This window comes from Theropithecus gelada, chromosome 14 (assembly GCF_003255815.1).
Source record: "Theropithecus gelada isolate Dixy chromosome 14, Tgel_1.0, whole genome shotgun sequence".
Taxonomy (NCBI): Eukaryota; Metazoa; Chordata; class Mammalia; order Primates; family Cercopithecidae; genus Theropithecus; species Theropithecus gelada.
In genome coordinates, this window is record NC_037682.1 from 94,306,891 (window position 1) to 94,332,874 (window position 25,984).

A 25,984-nucleotide genomic window follows, 5' to 3' on the forward strand; every position below is an offset into this window, starting at 1 on the left:
GAAGAACTCACTACTGCAATTTTGTTAATTGTTTTGTGGTTGTTTAGCAGATTCTTTGTTTCTTCCTCTCTTGCTGTCTTCCTTTGTGATTAGATGATTTTCTGTAGTGGCATGCTTTCATTCCTTACTGTTTACTTTTTGTGCATCTACTCTTGGCTTTTAGTTTGTGGTTACCATGAGGCTTATATAAAACATCTTATAACCGGATATTTCAGACTAATAATTTTCATTGCATTAAAAAAACTATACTTTTAGTCCATGCTCCCCATTTTGTTTTTGATGTCACAATTTATATTTTTTATATCACTTATCCATTAACAAATTATTATCGCTATTATTTTTTCAAGTTGTGTTTTTTTTTTTCTTGAGATGGAGTCTCCCTCTGTCACTCAGGCTGGAGTTCAGTGGCACAATCTCAGCTCACTGCAACCTTCACCTCCCGGGTTCAAGCGATTCTCCCTGACTCAGCCTCCTGAGTAGCTGGGATTACAGGTGCCTGCCACCACACCCTGCTAATTTTTGTATTTTTAGTAGAGATGGGGTTTCGCCATGTTGGCCAGGCTGGTCTTGAACTCTTGACCTCAGGTGATCTGCCTGCCTTGGCCTCCCAAATTGCTGGGATTACAGGCGTGAGCCACCGCACCCAGCTTAAAGTTGTGTCTTTTAACATTCATACTAATGATGTAAGTTGATTTATAAACCACCATTATGATACTAGAGTATTCTAGGGTTGACTGTGTACTTACTTTTTAAGCAGTTTCATATTCATGTTTTCCTGTTAATAATTAGCATCCTTTTCTTTCAGTTTGAAGAATTCCCTTAACATTTCTTATATGGCAGGTTTAGCGGGGATGAACCCCCACAGCTTTTGTCTGAGAGTCTTTATCTCTCCATTTCTGAAGCAGGGCATTGCAAGGTCAGTGCATAGTCCGCTTCTCTTTGTTTTTAGGGGGCCAAAGCTCTGTATTAATAATAGCCTTCATGTAGTGGTTTTCTCAAATGCTGGTTGTTTTTAGGTTGTAGTAATGGTGTACTGTGTGTGTGAGGAGGCTCACTGTCTCCTACAGAGATGGGAAGGTAGAGGTGTTGGGAGGCTTATCTCATTCTCCAGAGCTGTGTAATTCTGTCAGCAGGAATTACATTGGGTGGTGCAGTTCACTCTATGGGCCAGTAGGTGGAGCTTGCGGGCAAAAGACGGCCAAGCACTGTCCAATGATGTCAGTAGAAGTGATGTGCCCTGGAGGTTGACCTCCCAGCCGGTAGCTGGCACTTGCAGGTGCCAGGTAGTTGCGATGGTGTAAAACTTTTACTTGGCCTTTGTTAATCAGGAGAGGTATCAGTTCCTGGGCAATGAGTGGGCCCATGGGGTTCCCAGTGGTCCCCATCCCAGCTCCGCTGCCAAGGTGGCTGGCAAGGGTCTAGGGTCAGCTTCCAGGCCACTGGGGCAATCTTCCAGAGAGACCGGGAGGTGCCTCTCCTGTGCTACAGAGCCCATTCAGGGGAATTGGGACAGCCCTGGGTTTTCACTGTACCACGTTGCAGTGGGACCCACCCAGCTCCCACACCCCTGAGCTGGAAGGTCTCCAGTATCTAGCTGTTGTGGGAAAAAGAAAGAAAGATCAGACTGTTACTGTGTCTATAGAAAGAAGTAGACATAAGAGACTCCATTTTGTTCTGTATTTGAGATGCTGTTAATCTGTGACCCTACCCCCAACCTTGTCCTTGCAAGAGACATGTGCTGTGTGACTCAAGGTTTAATGAATTTTGGGCTGCGCAGGATGTGCCTTTGTTAAACAAGTGCCTGAAGGCAGCTTGCTAGTTAAAAGTCATCACCGTTCTCTTAATCTCAAGTACCCAGGCACAGGTACACTGCCAAAGGTCGCAGGGACCTCTGCCTAGGAAAGCTAGGTATTGTCCAAGGTTTCTCCCCATGTGATAGTCTAAAATATGGCCTCGTGGGAAGGGAAAGACCTGATCGTCCCCCAGCCTGACACCCGTGAAGGGTCTGTGCTGAGGAGGACTAGTACAAGAGGAAAGAAGGCCTTTTGGCGGTTGTTGGCAGTTGAGATAGAGAAAAGCATCTGTCTCCTGCCCGTCCCTGGGCAATGGAACATCTCGGTGTAAAACCCGATTGTATGCTCTGTTTACTGGGATAGGAAAAAACCGCAAAGGTGGGACTTGCTGGCACAATGCTGCTAAAAGGTTTATGGAGATGTTTGCATATGCATATCAAGGCACAGCATTTTCCTTTAAACTTATTCATGTCACAGAGATCTTTATTCATATGTCTTACTGCTGATTTTCTCCCTACAATGATCCTATTATCCTGCCACTCCCTTATCTTTAAGATGGTAAAGATAATTATCAATAAATACTAGGGAACTCAGAGACCAGTGCCGGCTTGGGTCCTCTGTATGCTGCGCGTGGATCTTCTGTATGCTGAGCGCCGGTCCCCTGGGCCCACTTTTTCTTTCTCTGTACTTTGTCTCTGTCTCATTTCTTTTCTCAAGTCTGTAGTTCCACCTAACGAGAAACACCCACAGGTGTGGAGGGGTAGGCCACCCCTTCAGCTGTCAGCAGGAGAACAGAATGGTTATGCTAGTCCCAAGCCAACTGCATTCAAATTGCCTAGCCACAGGCCATGTGACTCCTTAGGGGCAGAAACCATGGTTATTAGGCCATACCCTTTCTGGTTTAGTCTTATGGAGGGAGGGCCACCATGCTTCTCTGCCACTGCATGAACCCACACCATGCTCTTCTCTGTGGTTCTGACAGTGGGAGCTCCTACCCTGCTTGAGATCAGATCATAAATCTCCATGCTCCTGGATGGTGTGCTTGAGTCCTGGGGAACCAGTACCAAGTCAGCAGACTTGTCCACTGGCCCCTTGGGCTCAAGTACCAGCTGTGATAGGGAGGAGCAAATTGTCCCCAGGCTGCCAACAAAACACTCAGATGGGGCAGTGGTGGCTACACTATGGGGTCAGGTTCTCCCTGTCCCGTCCCTCCCCAACAAGCCATGGGAATGGCCAGACAGGCAGTCTTGGGAGGGATGAGCAGGCATGGGGCATGCTCAGATGTAGCCTGTCTTTGTGGCATGTAAGAGTGAGAGTGCCTGGGCCCTGCTCATTCCCTGGTCTGGCAGACAGCAGCAGCTGCACCAGCTTACGACAGGACATAGAGTCTTGGAGACTGGTGCCCAGAGTCACGCTTTGTTTAAATTGTCCAGTACATGGAAGCCTTTGAGGTTCTATGCGAGTTCAAGTGACCTCTGTGTGTGGTCACCAGGTAATTCCCTAGCTCCCTCTGCCAGTCTGAAGGTCTGTGGGGTCATGGAACTCTTCTGTAGCTAAGATCTCAGAGGCCTATGGCAGAAATGTGATGCCCAGGGTTCCTTCACTCACCCTTTCCTGGTCTGGGGCCAGTCTTGGCACTTGGTGATATCAAGCATGCAGTCCCATTTCTTCCCTCTTCCACCAGTGTCTCCCATCTTCTCTTGAATTTCAGTGTTCTCTTTTTTTTTTTTTTTTTTTTTTGAGATGGAGTTTCACTCTTGTTGCCCAGGCTGGAGTGCAATGGCGTGATCTCGGCTCACCGCAACCTTCGCCTTGCGGGTTCAAATCATTCTCCTGCCTCAGCCTCCCAAGTAGCTAGGATTACAGGCATGTGCCACCACGCCTGGCTAATTTTTGTGTTTTTAGTACAGACAGGGTGTCTCCACGTTGGTCAGGCTGGTCTCGAACTCCCGATCTCAGGTGATCCGCCTGCCTCAGCCTCCCAAAGTGTTGAGATTACAGGTGTGAGCCACCGCGCCCAACCTGTTCTCTCTTAAAAGATCTGTTCACGTGATTTACTCAATATTTTGGTTCCTCTTTGTGGAAGAGGCACATCGTAGCTGCACTCTAGTCAGCCATGTTGAACCTGGTATCTTTATTGCATTTTTCATTTGTTGTACTCTGCAGCTATGGAACTTTTTTTAAATTTCGATCTATTAAATTTCTCATTTTGTGTTCCTGATTTCATTGACTTGTTTCTCTGTATTTCCTTAGTGTGCTGAGCTTCCTTAAAATGATTACTTTGAATTCTTTGTTATGTAGTTTGTTGCTCTCCATTTCTCTGGCATTAGCTACTGGGAAATTATTGTGTTCTTTTGATATTGATGTTTCCTTGGCTTTTCATGTTTCTTTTCACTTTATGTTGATGTTTGTGCATTTGGTGCAGCAGTCACCTCTTCCAGACTTTTCAGGCTGGTTTTGTTAAGGAAAGACTTCCCTGTGCGGGGGATGTGAGGGCACTGGCTGGGTGAGGTGCAGTGATTCTGGCAGCTGTGAGGATGCAGCAGTGTGATCTCCTTGTAGCTGTTTCAGCTGAGACCACTGTTGAAAACTGCAGGGATCCTCAGCAACCAACACTGTCAGTGTTTGCAGCAGTGGTAAGGGCTGTTGGGGTGCTCAGTGATGATGATTGTAGGGTCCTCTTGATCTTTCTTTCCCCGACCAGGGAAGTTGTGGCTAAAGGGATCCTTCTTGACACTGGGTCTGGCATGCAAGCACACTTGAGGTGGTAATGAAACTGGTGTCTGATGAATGATGCCCAGAGAGCAGCATGTGTAAAGGGACTATAGCTCTGGGGTGGTAATGGCACTGGTGCCCAGGGCACAGACACCCTGCTGACAGTTGATAATGGTATGTGAAGTATGGGAGCTTGTGAAACAGGCAGGGACAAGAGCACAAGTGTGCACACAGCTACAGTAGCTTTAGGGTTGGGGCAAGGCCTGGCCCTCTATGACAACTGAGCTGGTCTCCAGGGTGTAAACAGATAGAGAAACCTTGGCTCTGGGGCCCAAGAGTGCAAACTCCGTTACTATGGCAGTGGCTTTACTGTTTGCACTATAGGTGTGCACAGCCCAGCCTTGGAGTCAGGGCCTGGAGTGTGGGCTTTCAATGGCAGCTGAGTTGGTGTTCGAAGTGTGGACATGCAGAGAGATCTTGGCTCTGGAGTGCAAACTAGCTTGCTATGGCCATGGCTGTTGGTTACCTTTGTGGCAAAAGAAGTGGTATCTATCCTCTGCAGAGCAGGCCACATGACTGATACTGATAGCCCCTGCCTTTCTTCTTAGCCATCTTCTGGTGTCTCAGGAATTCTGATCTCATAAGCAATTCTTTATGTGCATTTTTTTTTTTTTTTTTTAAATTCTCCACTAGGTTGTTGCACATTTTTTAATGGGCCCTTGAGGCCAGACGCAGTAGCTCATGCCTGTAATTCTAGCAGTTTGGGAGGCTGAGGCAGGAGGATTGCTTGAGCTCAAGAGTTTGAGACCAGCCCGGGCAACATAGTGAGGCCCTGTTTCTACTGAGAAACAAAAACAACCAAAAACTTAGTCAAGCATGGTGGCACCTGAGTCCCAGCTACTTGAGAGTCTGAGGTGGGAGGATCACTTCAGCCCAGGAGTTTGAGGCTACAGTGTGCTATGATCACACCACTGCACTCCAGCCTGGGTGACAGAGTGAGAGATCCTGCCATTCATTAATTCATACAAACATACTAACATACATACATATATAAAAAGACAATTGCCCTTGAGCCCTCCAGGGCTATTTTGGTTTGTGGATAGCAGTGTATATTTGTTTCTTTTGACAGGGTATGAAGGCTGGTATCTCCTACTCCACCATTTTGGTGACGTCACTTGCCAAAATTTCTATATACTTCTGATTTGCGCATTTTTTGGTAGGTAGAATGTAATTTTTAAAAAGTGATTAGATGAAAGTTAGGAGGGTCTTTTTACCCCCAGAACAGACATAATGTTTATTACATCCACTCTCGTACCTATGGACTAAAAGCAAGACACATACCCACACCTAAAGTTGTTGGGGGAGTAAACTGTGCCCATTTTGAAGCCATAGCAAGGTGAGGAGGGAGGCAGAATTGTGAACAAATATCGAAAGAGGGTACTTTTAATCTTTTGGAAAAAAAAAGAGAGGGTACTTTTTTTTCCCTTGGGTATCAGAAAATTGGCTTTGTCGGGATTAGTAAGACTTTAGCACTTGTGCAAGACAGTATCCTAAATACTTTACATGAAGTATCCTATATAATCCTCATGCAATAACCCTGTGCAGTAAGTACTGTTACCATCCCCATTTTACAGATGACATGGAGGGTAAGAGGAGTAACTTACCCAAGGTCATACAGCTAGTATATAGTAGAGGAAGCACTTAACCCCAAGCAATCTGACATCAGAGCTTGACTATAGGAGGATACTTAAAATTTTTTTTGGCTGGCACAGTGGCTCACACCTGTAATCTCAGCACTTTGGGAGGCCGAGGTGGGTGGATCCCCTGAGGTCAGGAGTGCAAGACCAGCTTGGCCAACATGGTGAAACCTCATCTCTTCTAAAAGTACAACAATTAGCTGGGCATAGTGGCAGGCACCTGTAATCCTAACTAGAGAGGCTGGAGCAGGAGAATCGCTTGAACCTGGAAGGTGGAGGTTGCAGTGAGCCAAGGTCATGCCATTGCACTCCAGCCTGGGTGACAAGAGCAAAACTCATTCTCAAAAAAATTTTTTTTTTCTCAAGACAGCATCATTTTACCTTGGTTGTCTGTAATATTTAAATCCATTCTCAGATACAAATTATATCTCGTTTTTTCTTTCTTGAGGTATAGTCTTGCTCTGTCACCCAGGCTGGAGGGCAGTGGTATGATCTCGGCTCACTACAACCTCCACCTCCTGAGTTCAAGCGATTCTTCTTCCTTAGCCTCCCCAGTAGCTGGGATTACAAGCACACGCCACCACGGGCGGCTAATTTTTCTATTTTTGGCAGAGATGGGGTTTCGCATGTTGGCCAGGCTGGTCTCAAACTGCTGACCTCAGGTGATCCGCCCGCCTTGTCCTCCCAAAGTGCTGGGATTACAGGTGTGAGCCACTGCATCCAGCCTAAATTATATCTACTTTTAAAGAAAAAGGCTGTTGAAAATACCATACACTAATGCATTTGTAACTGATTTATCTAGAGAATAAATTTTCTACCATTAGTATACCAATTTTTAAAACTCTGTCCAGAGTTTTATTTGCAGCAGCTGCAAATAAAAATCCTTTTAGTGGTTCTCATTATTTTGGTGTACATCAGAATCACATGGTAGGCTCATTAAAATAGACTGCTAGCCAGGTGCAGTGGCTCAGTCCTGTAATCCCAGCACTCTGGGAGGCCATGGCATGAGGATCGCTTGATGCTAGAAGTTTGAGACTAGCCTGGGCAACACAGCGAGACCCCGTCTCTACAAAAAATATTTTTAAAATAGCTGGGTGTGATGGTGCATGCCTGCAGTCCTAGCTACTCAGGAGGCTGAGGCTGGAGGATCGCTTGAACCGAGTCGAGGGGTTCAAAGTTACAGTGAGCTATGACTGTGCCACTGCACTCCAGCCTGGGTGACAGAGCAAGACCCTATCTCTAAAAAAAAAAACAGATTGCTGAGCTCTACCCCAGAATTTCCAACTCAACATAATTGGGTTGGGGCCAAAGAATTTGCATTTTCTAACACGTTCCCAGGTAGTGCTGCTGCTCCTTACCCAGACAACCACACTTGCAATCTGCCCTTTTATTTTGAGCGTTTTCTATTTATCTTGAAAATGAAATTTCATTAAACATGAAATAAAGCAAAATCACACACTTAAAATTTTAGAAGGAGAACAATTTTATTCTAAAAATAGATCTTGGTAACAATGAAATACCAAAAGCTGGTCATTATAATAAAAAGAAGAGTTTAACTTTTTTTCCTGAAAATACAAAATTATCACTATAATATACTGCCAACTCTGTTTATCTGTATTTGAATTACTCCTTTCATGGATTATTCAAGAAAATTTTAAAATTGGCTTCTGCCTAGTACTTATACATCTGGATTGTTTTGATCTTCAAATAAATACATTCTCAAGGAATGCAAGCAAAATTGAGCATTTTCCTAAGTCAACATAATTAGGAAGGTAAATTTATGCTTAGGAAATGTGATCCAAAGCAAAATTTTTTTTTGCATAACCATTTCCCTCAATTTTTATAGATAACAACAACAAAAAAACCCTGCATTGAAAGTACTGGTATTTGCAAGTAACAAATTATACTACTTATATACAGAGAAAAGACGTAACTAAACTACTTCAAATCCAATGCAGAGGAAACTTTCAGGGCAAATGACTTAGTACTTAAAAAGTGGTTTTTCTATCTTCAAAGGGCTAAAGAAACAAGTATTCAAAAAGAAACTTCAGGTCGGTCCACAAAGTTCTGACTGACTTGAAGTAGTGAAATACCAAGAATGCAGTGGACAAATTTAAAAGGCCTTCATTAGAATAAGGTATATCTTAACTACATTTTGCAAAGAAATGAAGCAATGGTTGCATAACCAGTCAGGGCCAAGTTAGTAACATACAACTCAGCCATCAGCCCACATCTCTTTCAACTAATCTAAATGTATTTTTCAGAAAATTTCCTCCATACTCTATATGTTACATACATCCAATCGTATCCATATTTTGGATAATTTTTTTCTATGTTCATCAGATTATTGGTTATAATGCACAGCAAGCAGAAATGATCCATTTCAAAATTCTTAATATCTAGCATTCTCTGCAAAACAAAAGCTGACCACAGTAGTTTTATTGTATTCCCGTTAAATGTAGGCGCATGTTCATTAGGACATCTGAGCTATTTTTAGGACCTTCAGAAACTGGTGTGATTTACTTTGGCCCTCTGAGATAGAAATGCGATCTTAGTATTTACTGTGACTACATACCTCTTTTGTTAAAGCCTGACCCTGAGTTTTGAGTGCTGGAATATAAACTGTGAAACGGAAAACACTCCAAAATACATTGTGGCTAATACCGGTGTCTCTACAAATACTGTGCTTTTTCTGTCCATTAACATAATGCATCTGAAAGTACTTCTCCTTCAGCATGGAGTAAGAGGGATCTGAGGGAATATCCAAATCAGGAAGGAGGAAATGTCCTGCTAAAAATTCCTCTCAAAACTTTCTAAGAATTTATTCTAAAATATGTTGGTGTTTTAGTATAAAAAATGTCATTTCCCCAAATCTCTGAGTAATACCAACAGTGCATGAAAGAAAATACAGCATTTTCATCCTGCAGGTTTAGTAGCCTGGGGGAAGTCCCACAATCCCTGGGTTAATAAACACAGCATTAGGCTACAGTTTTGACTCTATAGAATTCTAAATGTTCCTTCGAAAATCACACAAGGGGTTCTTTTTCTTAAAGTTAGGTGTGTTTACACTCAATTAAAAATTTCTAGATATTGAAAGCAGCTCTACAGTTCTTAAAATATTCATGAAATATAAGATTAAAATTAAATGAACTAAAGTAACTTCCAGTGGTGACAATATTCTCACAGTAGCAAATAATCTAACTTCTAGGTGTTTTTTTCCCTATATTGCCAGGATTATTTAATACTGACAGCTAAGTCTTTAAAACATTATTATGTTAAACACTGCAGTTTACCTAAATTACACAGAGAACAAAAATTACATCAACATTGAAAGCTCAAAAGTTAATAAAAATATACGCTCTTTAGTGCTCCAATGGATCCCTAACAGGGTTAAGCACAGATATTATTTTGGGTTTTATTTGAAAATTTTCTTTTTCTCAGAGTATTTTGTTTCTAGACCAACTACTACAGTTTAAAGCACAAAAAAGGTTGATGTTTTTCTTAAACTATGCTTCAGATCTGGTTTACTTGATTGTATAATTTCTGTGTGGCATCAGTAATCAGGATACATCCAGCTCTGAAAAGCACTGAAGTTCTTTTTGTGAGCTCCAAAAGATACCCAAAATCCTGAGTGCTGTGACAAACTCCTTATTTGTATGCCCAGATAGCACTTTCAGTGATGACACCTTTCAATTACTGGTTATATGTGACCAATGCCCCCCCACCCCTGGCCATTAAAACAAAAAAAAAAAGAGATAGGACTTGTCTTACTATGAGCTTGCTAAAAGTGAATATAAACCATTATATTCACTGTCTGTAAGCTCCAGATGTTTATTACAAAACCCAAACCCGTTACCTTGAGGAATCTTTACATATTTACGTAATACACTGTACATTAAATGCATGGCCTGTTTATACTATTTTCAAAAAAAGAATATTGTTTTAAACTATTAATAAACCAAAATTAATTGATAGGGCGGCATCAATCTGTCTTCCTTCCTTGGTCCATGGATTTCCTTAAATGATGGCATCATGTTCATCTCTGTAATATATTAAAAGTTACAATTACTTTGTTTTGTATTTCTGTCAAGACTAGTTACGTTCCTATTTGTTAGTTAAGTAACATTAGAACAATTTCAAGCTGCACAATCAAAATTGTCATTGTTCTGTGTAAAGTTCCTTAAGTATCCAGTATACCGTAGTGGTTAAAGATATGGGGGTTATGGCATGGGGATCCACCCATCTTGTCTTGCTGCGATCACAGACACAGACATAGCTTGTTTGTAAGTCCCTATTAAATATTTCTTTCTACCTGGGCACAGTGGCTCATGTTTATAATCCCAGCACTCTAGGAGGTCAGAACAGAGGATCACTTGAGCCCAGGAGTTTGAGACCAGCCTGGGCAAAACAGTGAGACCACCATCTCTACAAAAATTTTAAAAATTAGCCCGGTGTGGTACTGCATGCCTGTAGCCCCAGCTACTCTGCAGGCTGACATAAGACGATCACTTAAGCCCAGGAGGCTGAGGTTGCAGTACCACTGCACTCCAGCCTGGTTGAAAGAGCCAGACCATGTCCCCCTCCCCCAAAAAAAGTTTCTGAGAAACTGGGTATGTCAGCCTCTTTTCCTTTGGCCTCTTAGCTTCCTCAGACTTTTAAGGGTAGGTTTGCCCAAACCTGCCCACTGCAAAGCACTCTGTTTAGTCATAGTTTCCTTTATGTATTCTTTCATGTATTGACCTTAAAAAAGAACGTTTCTGAATATGCCTTTAATCTGACAAAATATCACCTTGATATTCTTTTAAAATGAGTTTGAGCCTACAGCCACACCACTGTGAATGTGTCTGATCTCATTTGATCCTGGAAGCTAAAGTGAGTTTGATGGGATAAATACATGCAATGCAACTTCATTTAAATATAACTTTTAAAAATATGTTCTTAAGGCCAGGCATGGTGGCTCACGCCTGTAATCCCAGCACTTTAGGAGACCAAGGTGGGAGGATCACCTAAGGTCAGGGGTTCGAGACCAGCCTGGCCAACATGGTGAAACCCCGTCTCTACAAAAAACACAAAAATTAGCTGGCCATGGTGGCAGGCACCTATAATCCCAGCTACTGGGGAGGCTGAGGCAGGAGAATAGCTTGAACCCAGGAGGTGGAGGCTGCAGTGAGATGAGATCGTGCCATTGCACTCCACAGCCTGGGTGACAAGAGGGAAACTCCATCTCAAAAAAAAAAAAAAAAAAAAAATCTGTTCTTAAATTATCATTTTTGTTTAAGTATTAGTAATGTAACTGTTAGATCCAATTTTTATTTATGATGAGATGTTTATTTAAGAGCTTATATCAATAAACTGAAAATCTGGGAAACTTCCATGTTCTTATTTAGTACTTCTTACAAATATATCAAGAAGTTTGATTTGCTTTTATGTGTACTGAATCATATGTAGTGTCAAAACTGGAAGATTCCCTCCAATGGCCTAGTCCAACATTTCCCAAAATGTATTCCACACAATACTAGTTCCAAGAGATAGACAGTATTAGCTCCCCTTGAAAAGGGGCAGGGGGAGGGATTTAATCCTTTAACAAGTATTTTGGTTAAAAACTTGGGAAACAGTTCATACTGTATTCCATCCTGGAAAATCATAATGTATATCAACATTTTAAAGGCTTAGAGAAGTCTTATAGTAAACTGTTTTAGTTTACTTTAGTCAACTGAACATTTCCCAAACTTTTTGATATAGGAACTCTGTGTGTGGGACACATGTATGTCAAATGTTAACCCACAAGGCAAATTTTGGAAAACAGTCATCTGTTCTATGGTATTTATATACATTAACAATCAAAAAAGTGAATTAGCTCTTGCATAGATGCAATGGAATGAATGAATGTGTCACCCAGTATGAATATGTTGAAACCCTAATCCCAGTGTGATGATATTCTGAAGTGGGGCCTTGGGGAGGTAGTTAGGTCATGAGGGTGGAGCCCTCATGAACAGAATTAATACCCTTACAATTAGAGGTCAGAGAACTAGCTAGCCTTCTTTCTGCCATGTGAAGAAGGCCCTTACTAGAACTCAACCATGGTGGTACCCTAATCTTGGACTTCCAAGCATCCAGAAGTGTGAGATATAAACGTCTGTTGTTTAAGGCACCCAGCTGTATGATACTTTGTTGTATCAGCGTGAACTACGACAACATGTAAGATTCAAAAAACATAAACAAAAAGGACTATTGGAGCAACAAAATTTTGGATATGTCCTCAAACCATAAGACCTATAGAGCTACATGTAGGGTAAACATGGTTTGTTGATTGGGTCTTGTTGATAATGCACATTTATAAAGAGAGTTTTGCTATAGATAAAATGATAAATTATATTATTTATACTAACTACTCATTTAAATTATCAGGGATAATGAGGGTGTCAGAGGAATTTCTTTTGTTTGTCTTTGTCATGGAAAGCAAAAGCCATGGTTTTACCAAGGATGCTATTTAGTACCACAACAGACACAGACATACTAAGTCAACCGCCTGCTGAGAACTGGTATTTCTTATGATTAGTGGTATGAGTAAGTGAAAATTTCAGGGTGGGTTAACTCTGGTCTCTTGTAAAGTATGTTTGACACTAGTAAAATACATTTTTGTAAGTACATACATCCATTTTCATTTGCAAATAATTATAATCACAAGCTTGTATATAATTTACTTTGGGCGAAGAGGGTTAATGGGAATGTAACTCATAAATCTATCAATTATTCATCCCTGAGATGAACACTGGCTTGATATTTTATCATAATTAAAGATGTGCAACAACAATTTTTTTAAAAAGTCCTGGCCATTCAAAACTTACATGGTTCTATACCGAATGCCTCTTCTTGAGTAATACATTTTGCATCCAATGTAAAGAATAGATAAAACTCCCAGCGTTAATACAATACCACCAACAAAGCTCCCAGTATCAAATTTTGATCCTTTCTTTGCTTCAGAATGCATAGTTGTTGTGACTAGAAAAAAACAAAACAAAAAAGGGCTTTAGGTGCTTTTTTTTTTTTTTTAACATTGTAATTAAAGCTCTCTTGATTTTCTGTGTGGAGAACATTTAATTAGGAATTAAGGAAAATCTAGGCATATAAAGTTTCTATATTATTTTTGAAAGACAGAATAATGACTTAAACGTGGCATTTACTTGCAGCATAGGAAAAACAGGTCAGCTTTAATACATACTTGTTACTGATGAAGCAGCAGATGTCACTGAACTATTGTGGGTTACGGTCATTGTGGATGTTGATATCTGAGATGTGTTCTGTGAAGCACTTGTTGTTTTGGGTGTAGACTTTAAGGTGGTAGAAGTCATATTTGTTGAGACCATCGCTGGTATTGTTGTATTAGATGCTGCTGTGGGTTTCATGGTGGTGACTGTCATACTGCTGGAGACTGAGGCAACTGAAGTTGGTGGTTTCGCAGTACTGTTGGAAGTTTCATTTGTATGGTTGGAAGGCACATGTTGAGTCTCTGCAATAATATCAAGAAACATTAAAACCAGAGCTATGATTTAGGGAATAAGATCCCATTTCACTGAGACTTTCCTGGTCACAGACAAAGCAAGAGATCTTACAAATACAGCAGCATTTAACATACTTAGCCCATTAATACTTTGCACTATACTGCAATAAAATGTCTCAAACTAGTTAAAGACTCAACAGAAACCAAGTCTAAATTTATATAACGTTAGAAATTTTGGGGAAAATATGAAGAACAAAAACCCCAGAAGACTGAGTTCCCTCAGTGCAGGGACATGTCTTAATCATCTCTGTCTGAACATCTCAACATACTTCATATCACATAGTAGGCTTTCAACAAATACTTATTTAATGGATGGATAATGAATATAAAAATGGTTTTTAAATTTCCAGTTCTCTGCTATACCTTCTAAGGGGCTTTGAGGACAACAAATTCAGTAGCTGCATGTTTCTAACCGTGCTGGTAGAATGAGAAGTGCAAGTGAATTATTCTTTGTAAGAGTAAAGCCAGCTTCCCCCTATGCATTAGGAAGTGAAACACCATCACAGAATGTGGCTAGCTGTCATACTGGTAGTAATGATTTCCCATAGCTGGAAGGACAGTTCTAAAACTATCTGTGAAAGTTTTAAAAATCCCAAAGTCAATTTGATATGAAAAGAAAAATTAGTGATTTAAAATACACAACTCAAACAATACCTTCGCTCATACCTGAAACTGAGTTTCTTTTTTGTGGGGTATGATGTAAACAAAAACAAATAGATTCTGATGTTGTTAATGCTCCTTTTTTTTTTTTTTTTTTGAGATAGAGTTTCACTGTCACCCAGGCTGAAGTGCAGTGGCAAGATCTCGGCTCACTGCAACCTCCACTTCCCGGGTCCAAGTGATTCTCCTGCCTTGGCCTCCTGGGATTATGGGCGTCTGCCACCATGCCGGCTAATTTTTGTATTTTTAGTAGAGATGAGGTTTCACCATGTTGGCCAGGCTGGTCCTGAATGCCTGACCTCAAGTGATCTGCCCGCCTCGGCTTCCCCAAGTGCTGGGATCACTGCCTTCTCCTTTCCCCCAGTGAGAGCAGTACCAATGCCTTAGGGTTCCTTGCCCCACCACTGCTGCCAAGTACCAAAAGTGGTACTTCATATATTATCCTATCTGCCACAACTATTTTGGCCTTATTCTTGAAAGATACATAGGTTGGTATTTATTTATTTACTTAGAGACGAAGTGTCACTGTGTCACCCAGGCTGGGGTGCAGTGGCACGAGCTCAGCTCACTGCAATCTCCGCCTCCTGGGTTCAAGCGATGCTCGTGCCTCAGCCTACCGAGTAGCTGGGATTACAGGCACGTGCCACCATGCCTGGCTAATTTTTGTATTTTTAGTAGAGGGCTTCACCATGTTGGCCAGGATGGTTTCAAACTCCTGAAGTCAGGTGATCCGCCCACCTGAGCCTCTCAAAGTGCTGGTACTGCAGGCATGAGCCACTGCACCTGGCCCCATATGTATTTTTTATTATTATTACTATTTTTGAGACAGAGTCTTGCTCTGTCGCCCAGGCTGGAGTGTGGTGCCTGCGATCTCTGCTCACTGTAACCTCTGCCTCCCAGGTTCAAGCAATTCTCCTGCCTCAGCCTCCCTAGTAGCTGGGGTCACAGACATGCACCACCACGCCCAGCTAATTTTTGTATTTTTAGTAGAGACGGGGTTTTGCCACGTTGGCCAGGCTGCTCTTGAACTTCTGACCTCAGGTGATCTGCCTGCCTTGGCCTCCCAAAGTGCTGGGATTACAGTTTGAGCCACCATGCCCGGCCCCCACTATTGCTTATTTTTGACTTAACTGTCAAAACAAGTTGGTTTTAATAGTGCCACTTACCTGCGTATCAGGTTTTACTACTGACATTTCTACTACTTTCTTCAACTTTGGGTCTCTGTGATCTCTTCTACTGAGTATGATCTATTTTCTTAATAAGGCCAAAGGAATTAATGCTTTTTATACTACATAGGCGAATAAATAAAAATTATCTAAGTAGGTAATACAAATGCACTAAGTTCAAATGACCTTGAACTAATCTTTTCTTATTCAAGTCTGAATGTTCTATAAAGATATAAGTAATAGAATTTAACATTAAAATAATCACCTTTTATTTTAAAATGCTGAATGGATTCTATTGCAATGAAATTAAATACAGCAAAGAACCAACGTTTATATCATATCTTTAGAACAGAATGATCCTGCAGAATAAAACAATGAGCATGATACTGCTTTTGGATTCAACACGTACACACTCCCTTCCCCCTGGGCTCTGGTATAATAAAACATTCTTCAGAGATACTGCACAAAGTTACGTGGGCAAAAACGGGAAGCTATAATAGGTTAGTTCTCCGCTAAGTCAATCCAAATGTGCTAAAGACACAAAAAATTTTGTCAATTTCTATGAACTGACAAAACAGGCAAAGGAAATTTTGCATTAAACTGTGTTTCCTGATGCTTAAAAGTGTAAACGAAATGCAAGGATGCTCTCAGAATTCACATCAGATGACCCAGTCTTCTGTAGTAAGTAAACAGTCACTTGTTTTCCTCTGCAAATGATACCATCCCAACTCCGGTCTTCTTTCCTCTCCCTTAACTGTTGAAATGCTGACTGGCACCTCTAGGAGTGGCACAGTTAACACCTGCACAGAGATGTAGAACGGACCATCCATGCGGTACTTGCAAGGGGTGAAGCTTTATCTAACTCTGCCCATCTTGGCCACTCAGTCTCCTCCAGCCTCCGATAAGCTAAGGTTGAAGAATCTGAGGCGCATATGTTGCTGGAGGGTGTCGGTGTGTAGGGTATCCACTCCGTCCTCTGTCTATGGCAGGGGAAAAGAGGAGAATGCCATCCTTCACCTCACACCAGCCTGGGAAGGCTTCCAGGGCACTACCTGAAGAGCTGGACAAGCATCTACTGGACTTACATGGACACAGATAGTACGATTTGATTCAAGCCTGAACAAAGGTAAGACACTATGACTGAGCTCCATCTACCCATCAGCTAAGTTTAAAAGGCTGCACTAGGAGTAGACCACACCTCCACTAACAGCAAAGGTTCTTGTTTCCCATGAACCAAATCAAACTTCATGGAAGATAAATGACATGGGATTGCCTTAAAAAAGACAGCTTCCTGGGGCTGAGCATGGTGGCTCACGCCTGTAATCCCAGCACTTTGGGAGGCCGAGGCAGGTGGATCACAAGGTTAGGAGATCGAGACCATCCTGGCTAACACGGCGAAACCCCATCTCTACTAAAAATACAAAAAATTAGCCAGATGTGGTGGCGGGCACCTGTAGTCCCAGCTACTTGGGAGGCTGAGGCAGGAGAATGGCGTGAACCTGGGAGGCAGAGCTTGCAGTGAGCTGAGAACGTGCCACTGCATTCCAGCCTGGGCCACAGAATGAGACTCCATCTCAAAAAGAGTACAGCCTAGAGAAGGGGAGGTCGGGGGGGGGGGGGGCGGCGGGGGTGGAGCACCAAAAGCATCGGCCAGCTGAAGGAGAGGCCCACTGCATCAAGAGAGCTGAAGGGGGAGGCTTAGCAGGAGGATCTCCCAGGAACCTACCAATGAGAACCACACATCTGCCATCCAGAGGGCACCTGTGCCAAATGAAAACAGCCCAGCCATCAACCAAACAGCTTTTGTCCCTTAAGCCTCTCTAGGCCTGATTCCATAAGGGTGGCAAACAGCAGAAGTGAGGAGAAGAGGTGGAACAAGGAAGGAAGCCAACAACATTAACTTTCCCACTGCAGGCTTCTAAGCCTGAAGCAGGCCTGGGCTGGCAGAAGGGACAAGTTTCAATTTTGAATCACTGTAGAGTTTTATTATTTTGGCATTATTCTGGACAGGAGCTGCACCCTACTAAAGAGAACTTATTCAGTGAATTGGACATTCTATCTATAACACCTCAGCTAGTGCAGTTGGGAGGGGAGAGCCACCAGGGAAAGGATGTGTGTGACGTTCAGTTGTCCATGCCCAGTGTTAAGGGTTGAACTGTTCCCCTCTCCACCCTGCCCAAATTCATACGTTGAAGTCCTAACCCCCAGTACTTCAGAATGTGACCTTACTTGGAGAGAGAATCTTTACAAAGGTCATTAAGTGGTTAGGTTAGGCTTAGTAACCCATTATGCTTAGTGTCCTTATTAAAAGGGAAAATTTGGAGACAGACACACAAACACACAGAAAGAACACCCTGTGAAGACGAAGACAGAAATCATGGTGATGTTTCCATAAGCCAGGGAATGCCATGGATTGCCACAAACCGCCAGAAGCCAGAGGAGAGGCATGGAACAGATTCTCTCAAAGCCCCCAGAAGGAAGCAACTCTGCAAACACCTTCACCTCCGACTCCAGCCTCCCGAACTGTGAGACAATCCATTTCTGTTGTTTAAGCCACCCAGTTTCCGGTCCTTTGTTTCTGCAGCCCATGCAAATTAATACACTCAGCTTCAAACTTTTTTTCATTTATAAAAAATATGTCTCCATGCAATGGTACAACTGGCACTAGTGATTGTATTGAGCCGATTCCTTTTGCAGATCTTTTAAACTAGTCACCATGATATAAAGTCAGTCTGTAAATACTCGTCAAACCACTCACAAAACTTGTTTTAATGAAAGCTGAGATCATGTATAGATGTCAATCAGAGATATAAGAATTTCTCTATTTAACTCCTGGTTTCAACTAACATAATTACAGGAAAAATGAAGTGAAGACTGTAATAACAGCATCCATGCACCTTCCTTCCCAGCAGCTGCAGTGTTCAGCCCACAGTGAAAGACGACAAAGAATGCACACATGGCCATGAGCGACGTCTGGCACTGCTGTAAAAAAAATATATTCCAACAGCCCACTCAGTTCTCCATTCCTGTTTGGTGGTAAAACTATTACTCCTAATTTTTCTGTGATTAGAATTAGAGCTTCCATTTGCTGAGCTCTTCTTTTCACCAAGCCTGGTAATGTTACCTACGCATGGTGAGTACAAGCTCAAGCTCTGGATGAGCTCAGCGATTTACTTGCTTGGGTACCTTAGATTCACTATCCTTTCTTGTCTATAAATCAGGGCTATCACAAGAGTTTGGGAGAACTCACTGATATAATCTGTGTTGAGCACTTCGCACAGTGCCTGAGAAGTGCTCAACTAATTCTTTTTAACCATTAGTTTCATTAAATGTAACTCCCCTACAGAGCTGCACTGTACAATTCCCGATGGGAGGCTGAGGAATAGGCACTGTGAGATCTCCGAGCTCCCATGGTTACCATAACTACCATCTGAATAACATCTTACGGAAGAAGACACTATTGGGGTATTTTTGATTTATCAATGCAAACACCCAAAAAGAAAAAAGTGAGGCCCAGACCTTTTTCTGTTAATACCAGACAGCTACCATATTGCAACAAGGCCAAGGACACTATGAAGCAGTCCATTTTTCTAGTTTCAAGTAAAAGTACTCATCAAAGTTTGGATTCATTCCGACTATCTCTGCTGTGTTGATATAACTTAACCTTATTCCTGTAACCTTGAGTCCAAAAATATCTAAGTGCCATTGTTCTCCTTTAACCTAGATATCTCAAAGTTAAGGATGACAATTTGTTTTCATCAGGGCATCAGATATACACTTAAACCGGAGTTGAAAATACACATCCAATTTTTAAAAATCTCATAGTTATTTTTAAATGGGACAGTAGCAGCTTTTCATTTCATATTGTAGTTGTCAAAAATACTGAGCTATTCAAGACATAAACCATAAATTCCTGGTGCCATAGTTATTTTGGGGGGTCTGTGATTCTAGGAATGGTCTGCAGCTTGAGTAAATTTAAGAATAACTAGTCTTATGTGGGGTTCTGGGAATTTTTTAAAACATGAAAACCTTGAGAATCTCTTTCCTATAGAATTTACAACCTTACCCCATCAACTAAATATCAGTGTAATTCCAGAAACATTCATTGTTTAGAAAGCAAAGAGGCCTTTCCTCATTGCAGAGTCAACAGATTCATTCTAAACATTCTTCTGAATTCAAATTACCTGGGGATCAAAAATCCATACAACTGAGAATCTACATTAAAAAAAAAAAAAATCTTTAAAAAAACCTAGACAGGCTGGGTATGGTGGCTTATACCTGTAATCCCAGCACTTTGGGAGGCCCAGGCGGGCAGATCACCTGAGGTCAGGAATTCGAGACCAGCCTGGCCAACATGGTGAAACCTTGTCTCTAATAAAAATATAAAAATTAGCCAGGTGTGGTGGCGGGCACCTGTAATCCCAGCTACTGGGGAGGCTGAGGCAGGAGAATTGCTTGAACCTGGGAGGCAGAGGTTGCAGTGAGCCGAGATCGCAGGCACTACCCTCCAGCCTGGGTGACAAAGCAAGACTCTGTCACAAAAAAACAAACAAATGAAAACATACTAGATAAATCTAGATTCAAATAAATAAAAAAAAATCTAAAACAGCTTTAAAAAAAATCATCATGATAAATAACTACATTTTCTGAAAACGTTTTATAAATTCCTAAATTTTTAAACTGAAAAACTAAAAAAGTTTCAAAAGGGAAAAACAATGGTATATATATAATCACAGAAAAATAACAACTAGGGATTCCAATAAGTTACAGTATATCTGCAGTAAATTTACTACCACATTTTAGTCAAACTATCATTCATTCCACTAAAATCTATGAACATTAATAGGATGTTTGTTTCCTGTGGCAATAAATGAAAGAGGCACTTCCAGTTAAAGTGATAATGACCTGTATTAAGGACAATGAGAGCTAACAACGGAGACATAGTTCAGGTCTGTGTAAGGGAACATGCTTGAAAGGTGATCATGTTCATTCCCAGAACTGGAATTGAACTGCAAAGAAGCTGAGCAGAGAGGGTGAGAAAAGCAGCCTGGCTTCCTAGGGCATGAGACTAACAGATGGGCAAGGTTGACAGGGCACTGTAGACAGTGTCCAGGCTTCTTTATGCTTTTCCCACAGGTCTTGCCCATTCCATTCCTTTTCTACATACTCAATCCACAATTAATAACCTGTTAGTTACCAAAAAAGAGGCATGAATCACAGCCACAAGCGCATCAGGCTAGACTGACATTTTCCCCCTGTTGCTGCTCAAAACTCCCCAAGCCTCTCATCCTGGCATCCTCACTCTCCAGGGAGCAGAATTCACTCTGCTATTCCTCCCTATCACGTTCCTGTTAGGCTGGCAGCTGGCTCCTCCCTCATGCCTTTCCATACCCTTGTTTAGTACCTTCTCTGTACCAAGAACTATACTAGGAGGCTCTGCAGACACAGAAGAGACGTGATCCTTACCAGCATGGAGGGTGGTCTAGTAAGGACGAGAAGAAAACAACACAGTTACAATATGTATGCCAGGGGCCAGTTCGATTTTCACCTCCTCCTCAGGCATCTTCCTTTTTATTGAACACCTATTGTTCATTTTTCTGAACTTTTAATATTATTACTTTAAAAATGAATGTATCTTGTGTGTTATAATACAAAATATATTTGGTCTTTGTCCCTGGTTCCTGGCACAGCGTTCCTAAAACCCCTTGGGATTTCCTGAATGATGGGAATGTCTTTGGTTACTCATGAGGACCCCTCTTTTGCTCAAACCTGAGTTTTTGGCCAATGAAGTGCCATAGGGTAGGGCCCATAGATAGCCTCAGGATGGGCTCCTCACCAGAAATACCAGGGGATTAGAGGGTTGGAACTTTCAGCCCCATCCATCAACCTTTGGGAAAGCTAGAAATTAAGCTCTATAAAATAAACTCCTGGACTGAGATTTGAGGGGCTTCTGAGCTGGTGAACACATGGAGGTACTAAGAAGGCGGTGTTCCCAGAGAGCATATCGAAGCTCTGTGCATCATTCCTCCACGCCCATACCTTACCCTAACTATCTCTTCCATTTGGCTGCTCCTGAGTTACATCCTCTATAATAAACCAATAAATGTAAATAAAGTGTTTCCTTGAGTTCTGGGAGCCATTCTAGCAAATTATCTAAGGAGGGGGTTATGGGAAACCCTGATTTATAGTTAATTAGGAATACAAGAGCTAAACTTGCAATTAGCATCTGAACTGAGGGCAGTCTTGTGGGCTGAGACCTTAACTGGTGGGATCTGACACTAAATCCAGATAGGTAGTAGATAGAGTCAGAATTGAATTGGATTGTAGGACACTCAGCTGAAGTCTGAGAACTGGCTGATGTGGGAAAAAAAAAACACACATCTGGTGTCAGAAGTGCTGTATGATTATAGAGAAACGGTATTTTCCCAGGTCTTGTTTATCTTTTCAATTGAATTAATTGTAAGAACTATGTCTTATATTTTCATTTCATTCTATCAAAGTGTCAGACACAGTTCTGGGAAAACATGATAATTTCTAGTATACGCTCCAACCTGTGCAAGTGCCTAGCACAGTCTGTAGCATATACAGTTGGGGGGCACCCAAGATGTGTCTGAACTCTTCACCATTACAGACAAGGCCCCGGTCACCCTCTGCTGCTTATACCCTTCTGCCCCAGGAGGAAGATCTATCTACCTACCTATCCCCTAGCATGCAGTTCATTTTTATTTCTGTTGTTTGTTATGTTACTTCAGGTGCCTGGGCTGCTTCCCACCCATTCTCAGCTCTGTGAAATTTTACTCATGTTCAAGAACCAATCTACACATCGTATTAAAGGTATATTAAAAGCAAATAGAGGCCGGGTGCGGTGGCTCATGCCTGTAATCCCAGCACTTTGGGACGCCAAGGCGGGCGAATCATCTGAGGTCAGGAGTTTAAGACCAGCCTGACCAACATGGTGAAACCCCGTCTCTACTAAAAATACAAAATTAGCCGGGTGTGGTGGCGCATGCCTGTAATCCCAGCTACTCAGGAAGCTGAGGCAGGAGAATCGCCGGAACCCGGGAGGCGGGGGTTGCATGAGCCGAGATCGCACCAGTGCACTCCAGCCTGGGCAGCAGTGCAAAACTCGGTTTCAAAAACAAAACACCAAATGGCATCAATAGGCCATTTAAAAGACAGAGATTATGAGGCTGGATTTAACGGTTTATAAGTAATACAACTTAAATATAAGATATAGAAATGCTAAAAAGTATTGAAAGTAAAAGTAAAGAAATTTTACAGTACAACTACTGGCCAGAAAATAAAGATAACAAAACTCTATTAATATCATATGCAAGTCTTTAAGGTGAAAAGCATCACTAGAAATTTTTTAAAAAGACATCTCATAAATCAATTAATCTAACAGGAAAATATACTTCATATACAAGATGAGAAATACATAAAACAAAATATGATAGACCTGATGGAGAAAAGTAGACACTTTTTATAGAGTTGGACTTTTGTCAACATCTCTAAGCAAAAGAACAGACCCCAAGAAATTCATAAGGAAATTACAGGTTCCCAACAATGTTAACAAATCTGACTTCTTCACATATAGAACAATGTACCTGAAAACTACAGAATTCTTCACATGCTAATTCCCAAAGGATGAGAAAATAAATATTTCCCAATTATTGATAAAGTAAAAAAAAAAAATTAAAAATATTTTGATAAGGAACCTATGACCTAAAAACTTGTGGGATGCAACTCAAGCTATGCTTAGAGAGAGAAACTTACAGCAAAAATGCATGTATTGGAAAGAAAGGTAAAATGAACTTTTGATGTGAGAATAAGCTTAAAAAATGCACACCATCTTCCAGCAACTCATACAAATGTTTCCATTTCAGAGAAATTTGAGAACTTTTGAAGGCTGCATTCCTCTTAAATGTGAGACTTATACTTCATAAGTTTCTGTTAAGGTATGTGTTAGTCCATACCAAGAGAAAGAACTTGGAAAAACTTGCTCTGTCAAAATTTTGTTGGAAACCATCTCGAGATGGTTCTTCTAGCTAGACAAGTTTAATTTAAAAAGTGCATGCACCACTGGTGTACATGTGCACAGACCCCACCACCCCATCACTACTGGCACATGCACATGGACCCTGCTGCCACCGTCCTGACAAAGCACTTTTGCTGGCACCTCCACATTGGAATGTTATTGCCAGTAGACCAGGAACACCTAAGTTCCTCCAGCATGGCAGGTGCTTAATTTCGAGGGGCCAGAAAACAAAGCTGTAGGCCTGGTCCCAGACCTCCAGGGTTAGAGCACACGGCCCCAGAGTGCTGAGCTAAGCCTTGGCCCCCTGAAAGCATTCTGAAATGAAGCCAGTCAAATGAACCCAACTTATGCCATAGTCAAATCAAGGGCATCAAAGAATATAAAAGCAAAAGCCTCAAAGGACAGCAACTTCAAAGCCTATACACCTGAGAAGGAACCAGTGCAAGAACTCTGGCAACTCAAAAAGCTGCAGTGTCTTCTTACCTCCAAACAACCATACTGCCTCTCCAGCAATGGTTCTTAATGAGACTGAAATGGCTAAAACATGAGACACAGAATTAAGAATCTGGAGGGCAAGAAAGATCAAGATTCAGGACAAAGTTGAAGCCCAATCCATGGAACCTAAGGAATCCAGTAAAATGATACAAGGGCTGAAACACAAAATAGCAATTTTAAGAAAGAACCAAACTGATCTAATAGAGTTGAAAAATTCATGGCAAGAATTTCATAATATGACTGCAAGTATTAACAGAAGAGACCAATCTGAGGAAAGACTCTCAGAGCTCAGAGACGAGTTCTTTCAATCAACTCAGTCAGACAAAAGAAACAAAAAAGAAGGAAAAGAAATGAAGATAACTTCCTGGAAATATGGGATTCCTGGGATTATGTAAAGAGATCAAAACCTACAACTCACTGGCATCCCGGAGAGGGAGAGATAACAAGCAACCTGGAAAACATACTTGAGGATACTGTCCATGAAAATTTCCCCAAACTCACTAGACAGGTCAACTTTCAAATTCAGGAAACTGAGAAAACTCTTGCAAGATACCATACAAGATAACCATCCCCAAGACATACAGCCATCAGATTCTCCAAGGTCAACACAAAAGAAAAAATACTAAAGACAGAGAGAAGGGGCAGATAACTTACAGAGGGAACTCCATCAGGCTAACAGCAGACCTTTCTGCAGAAACCCTACAAGCCAGAAGAGATTGGGGGCCTATATTCGGCATCCTTAAAGAAGAGAAATTTCAACCAAGAACGTCATATCTAGCCAAGCTAAGCTTCATAAGCAAAGGAGAAATAAAATTCATTTCAGACACGCAAACACTAAGGGAATCCACTACCACCAGACTTGCCTTACAAGAGGTCCTTAAGAGAGGGCTAAACATGGAAATAAAGGGCTATTACCAGCCACCACAAAAACACACTTAAGTACACAGACCAATGACACTAAAAGCAACTACACAACCAAGTTTACACAGTAACCAGTTAACAACACAGTAACAGGGTCAAATCCATACATATCAATGTTAACCTTGAATGTAAACAAACTAAATGCCCCACTTAAAAGGTACAGAATGGCAAATTGGATAAAGAAGCAAAACCCAATCGTATGCTGTCTTCAAGAGACCAGTCTCACGTGCAATGACACCCATAGGCTCAAAAGAAAGGGATAAAGAAAAATCAGGCAAATGGAAATCACAAAAGAACAGAGGTTGCTATTCTTATTTCTGACAAAACAAACTTTAAACCAACAACAATCGAAAAGGACCAAGAAGGGCATTACATAAGATATAGGGTTACCTCAACAAGACAACTTAACTATCCTAAATAAATATACACCCAATACTGGAGAACCCAGATTCATAAAACAAGTTCTTAGAGACCTATAGACTCTTAAGATAACCACACAATAATAGTGGCAGACTTCAAAACTCCACTGACAGTATTAGATCACTGAAGCAGAAAACTAACAAAGATATTTGGGACCTGAACTCAACACTTGACCAAATGGACCTAACAGATATCTACAGAGCACTCCACCTAACAACAGAATATACATTCTCCTCATGTGCACAAGGCACATACTCTAAAATTGCACATGGCACATACCACATGCTCAGCCATAAAGCAATTCTCATCAAATTATGATTCTCAAAATCATACCAACCACACTCTCGGACCACAGCATAAAAATGGAAATCAATACCAGGAAGATCTCTTAAAACCCGTACAATGAAAAGGAAATTAAACAATCTGCTCATTACTAACTTCGGGGTAAACAATGAAATTAAGACAGAAATAAAAAAATTCTTTGAAACTGAAGCTAGGACATATCAGAATCTGTGAGA

At 41.5% G+C, this 25,984-nt stretch overlaps 1 protein-coding gene across 1 annotated transcript in view; it reads right to left on the minus strand.

The window, feature by feature from the left end:
- Nucleotides 1-9,645: 9,645 nt before the first annotated feature.
- Nucleotides 9,646-25,984, minus strand: part of TMEM123 (transmembrane protein 123) — a 61,188-nt gene continuing 44,849 nt past the window's right edge. The window contains exons 3-5 of the mRNA XM_025355878.1: nt 13,428-13,715; nt 13,054-13,207; nt 9,646-10,247 (exon numbers count right to left, since the gene is read on the minus strand). Of these exons, the coding sequence (XP_025211663.1) occupies nt 10,223-10,247; nt 13,054-13,207; nt 13,428-13,715 (467 nt within the window). The 3' untranslated portion in view covers nt 9,646-10,222. The remainder of the gene's footprint in view (nt 10,248-13,053; nt 13,208-13,427; nt 13,716-25,984) is intronic.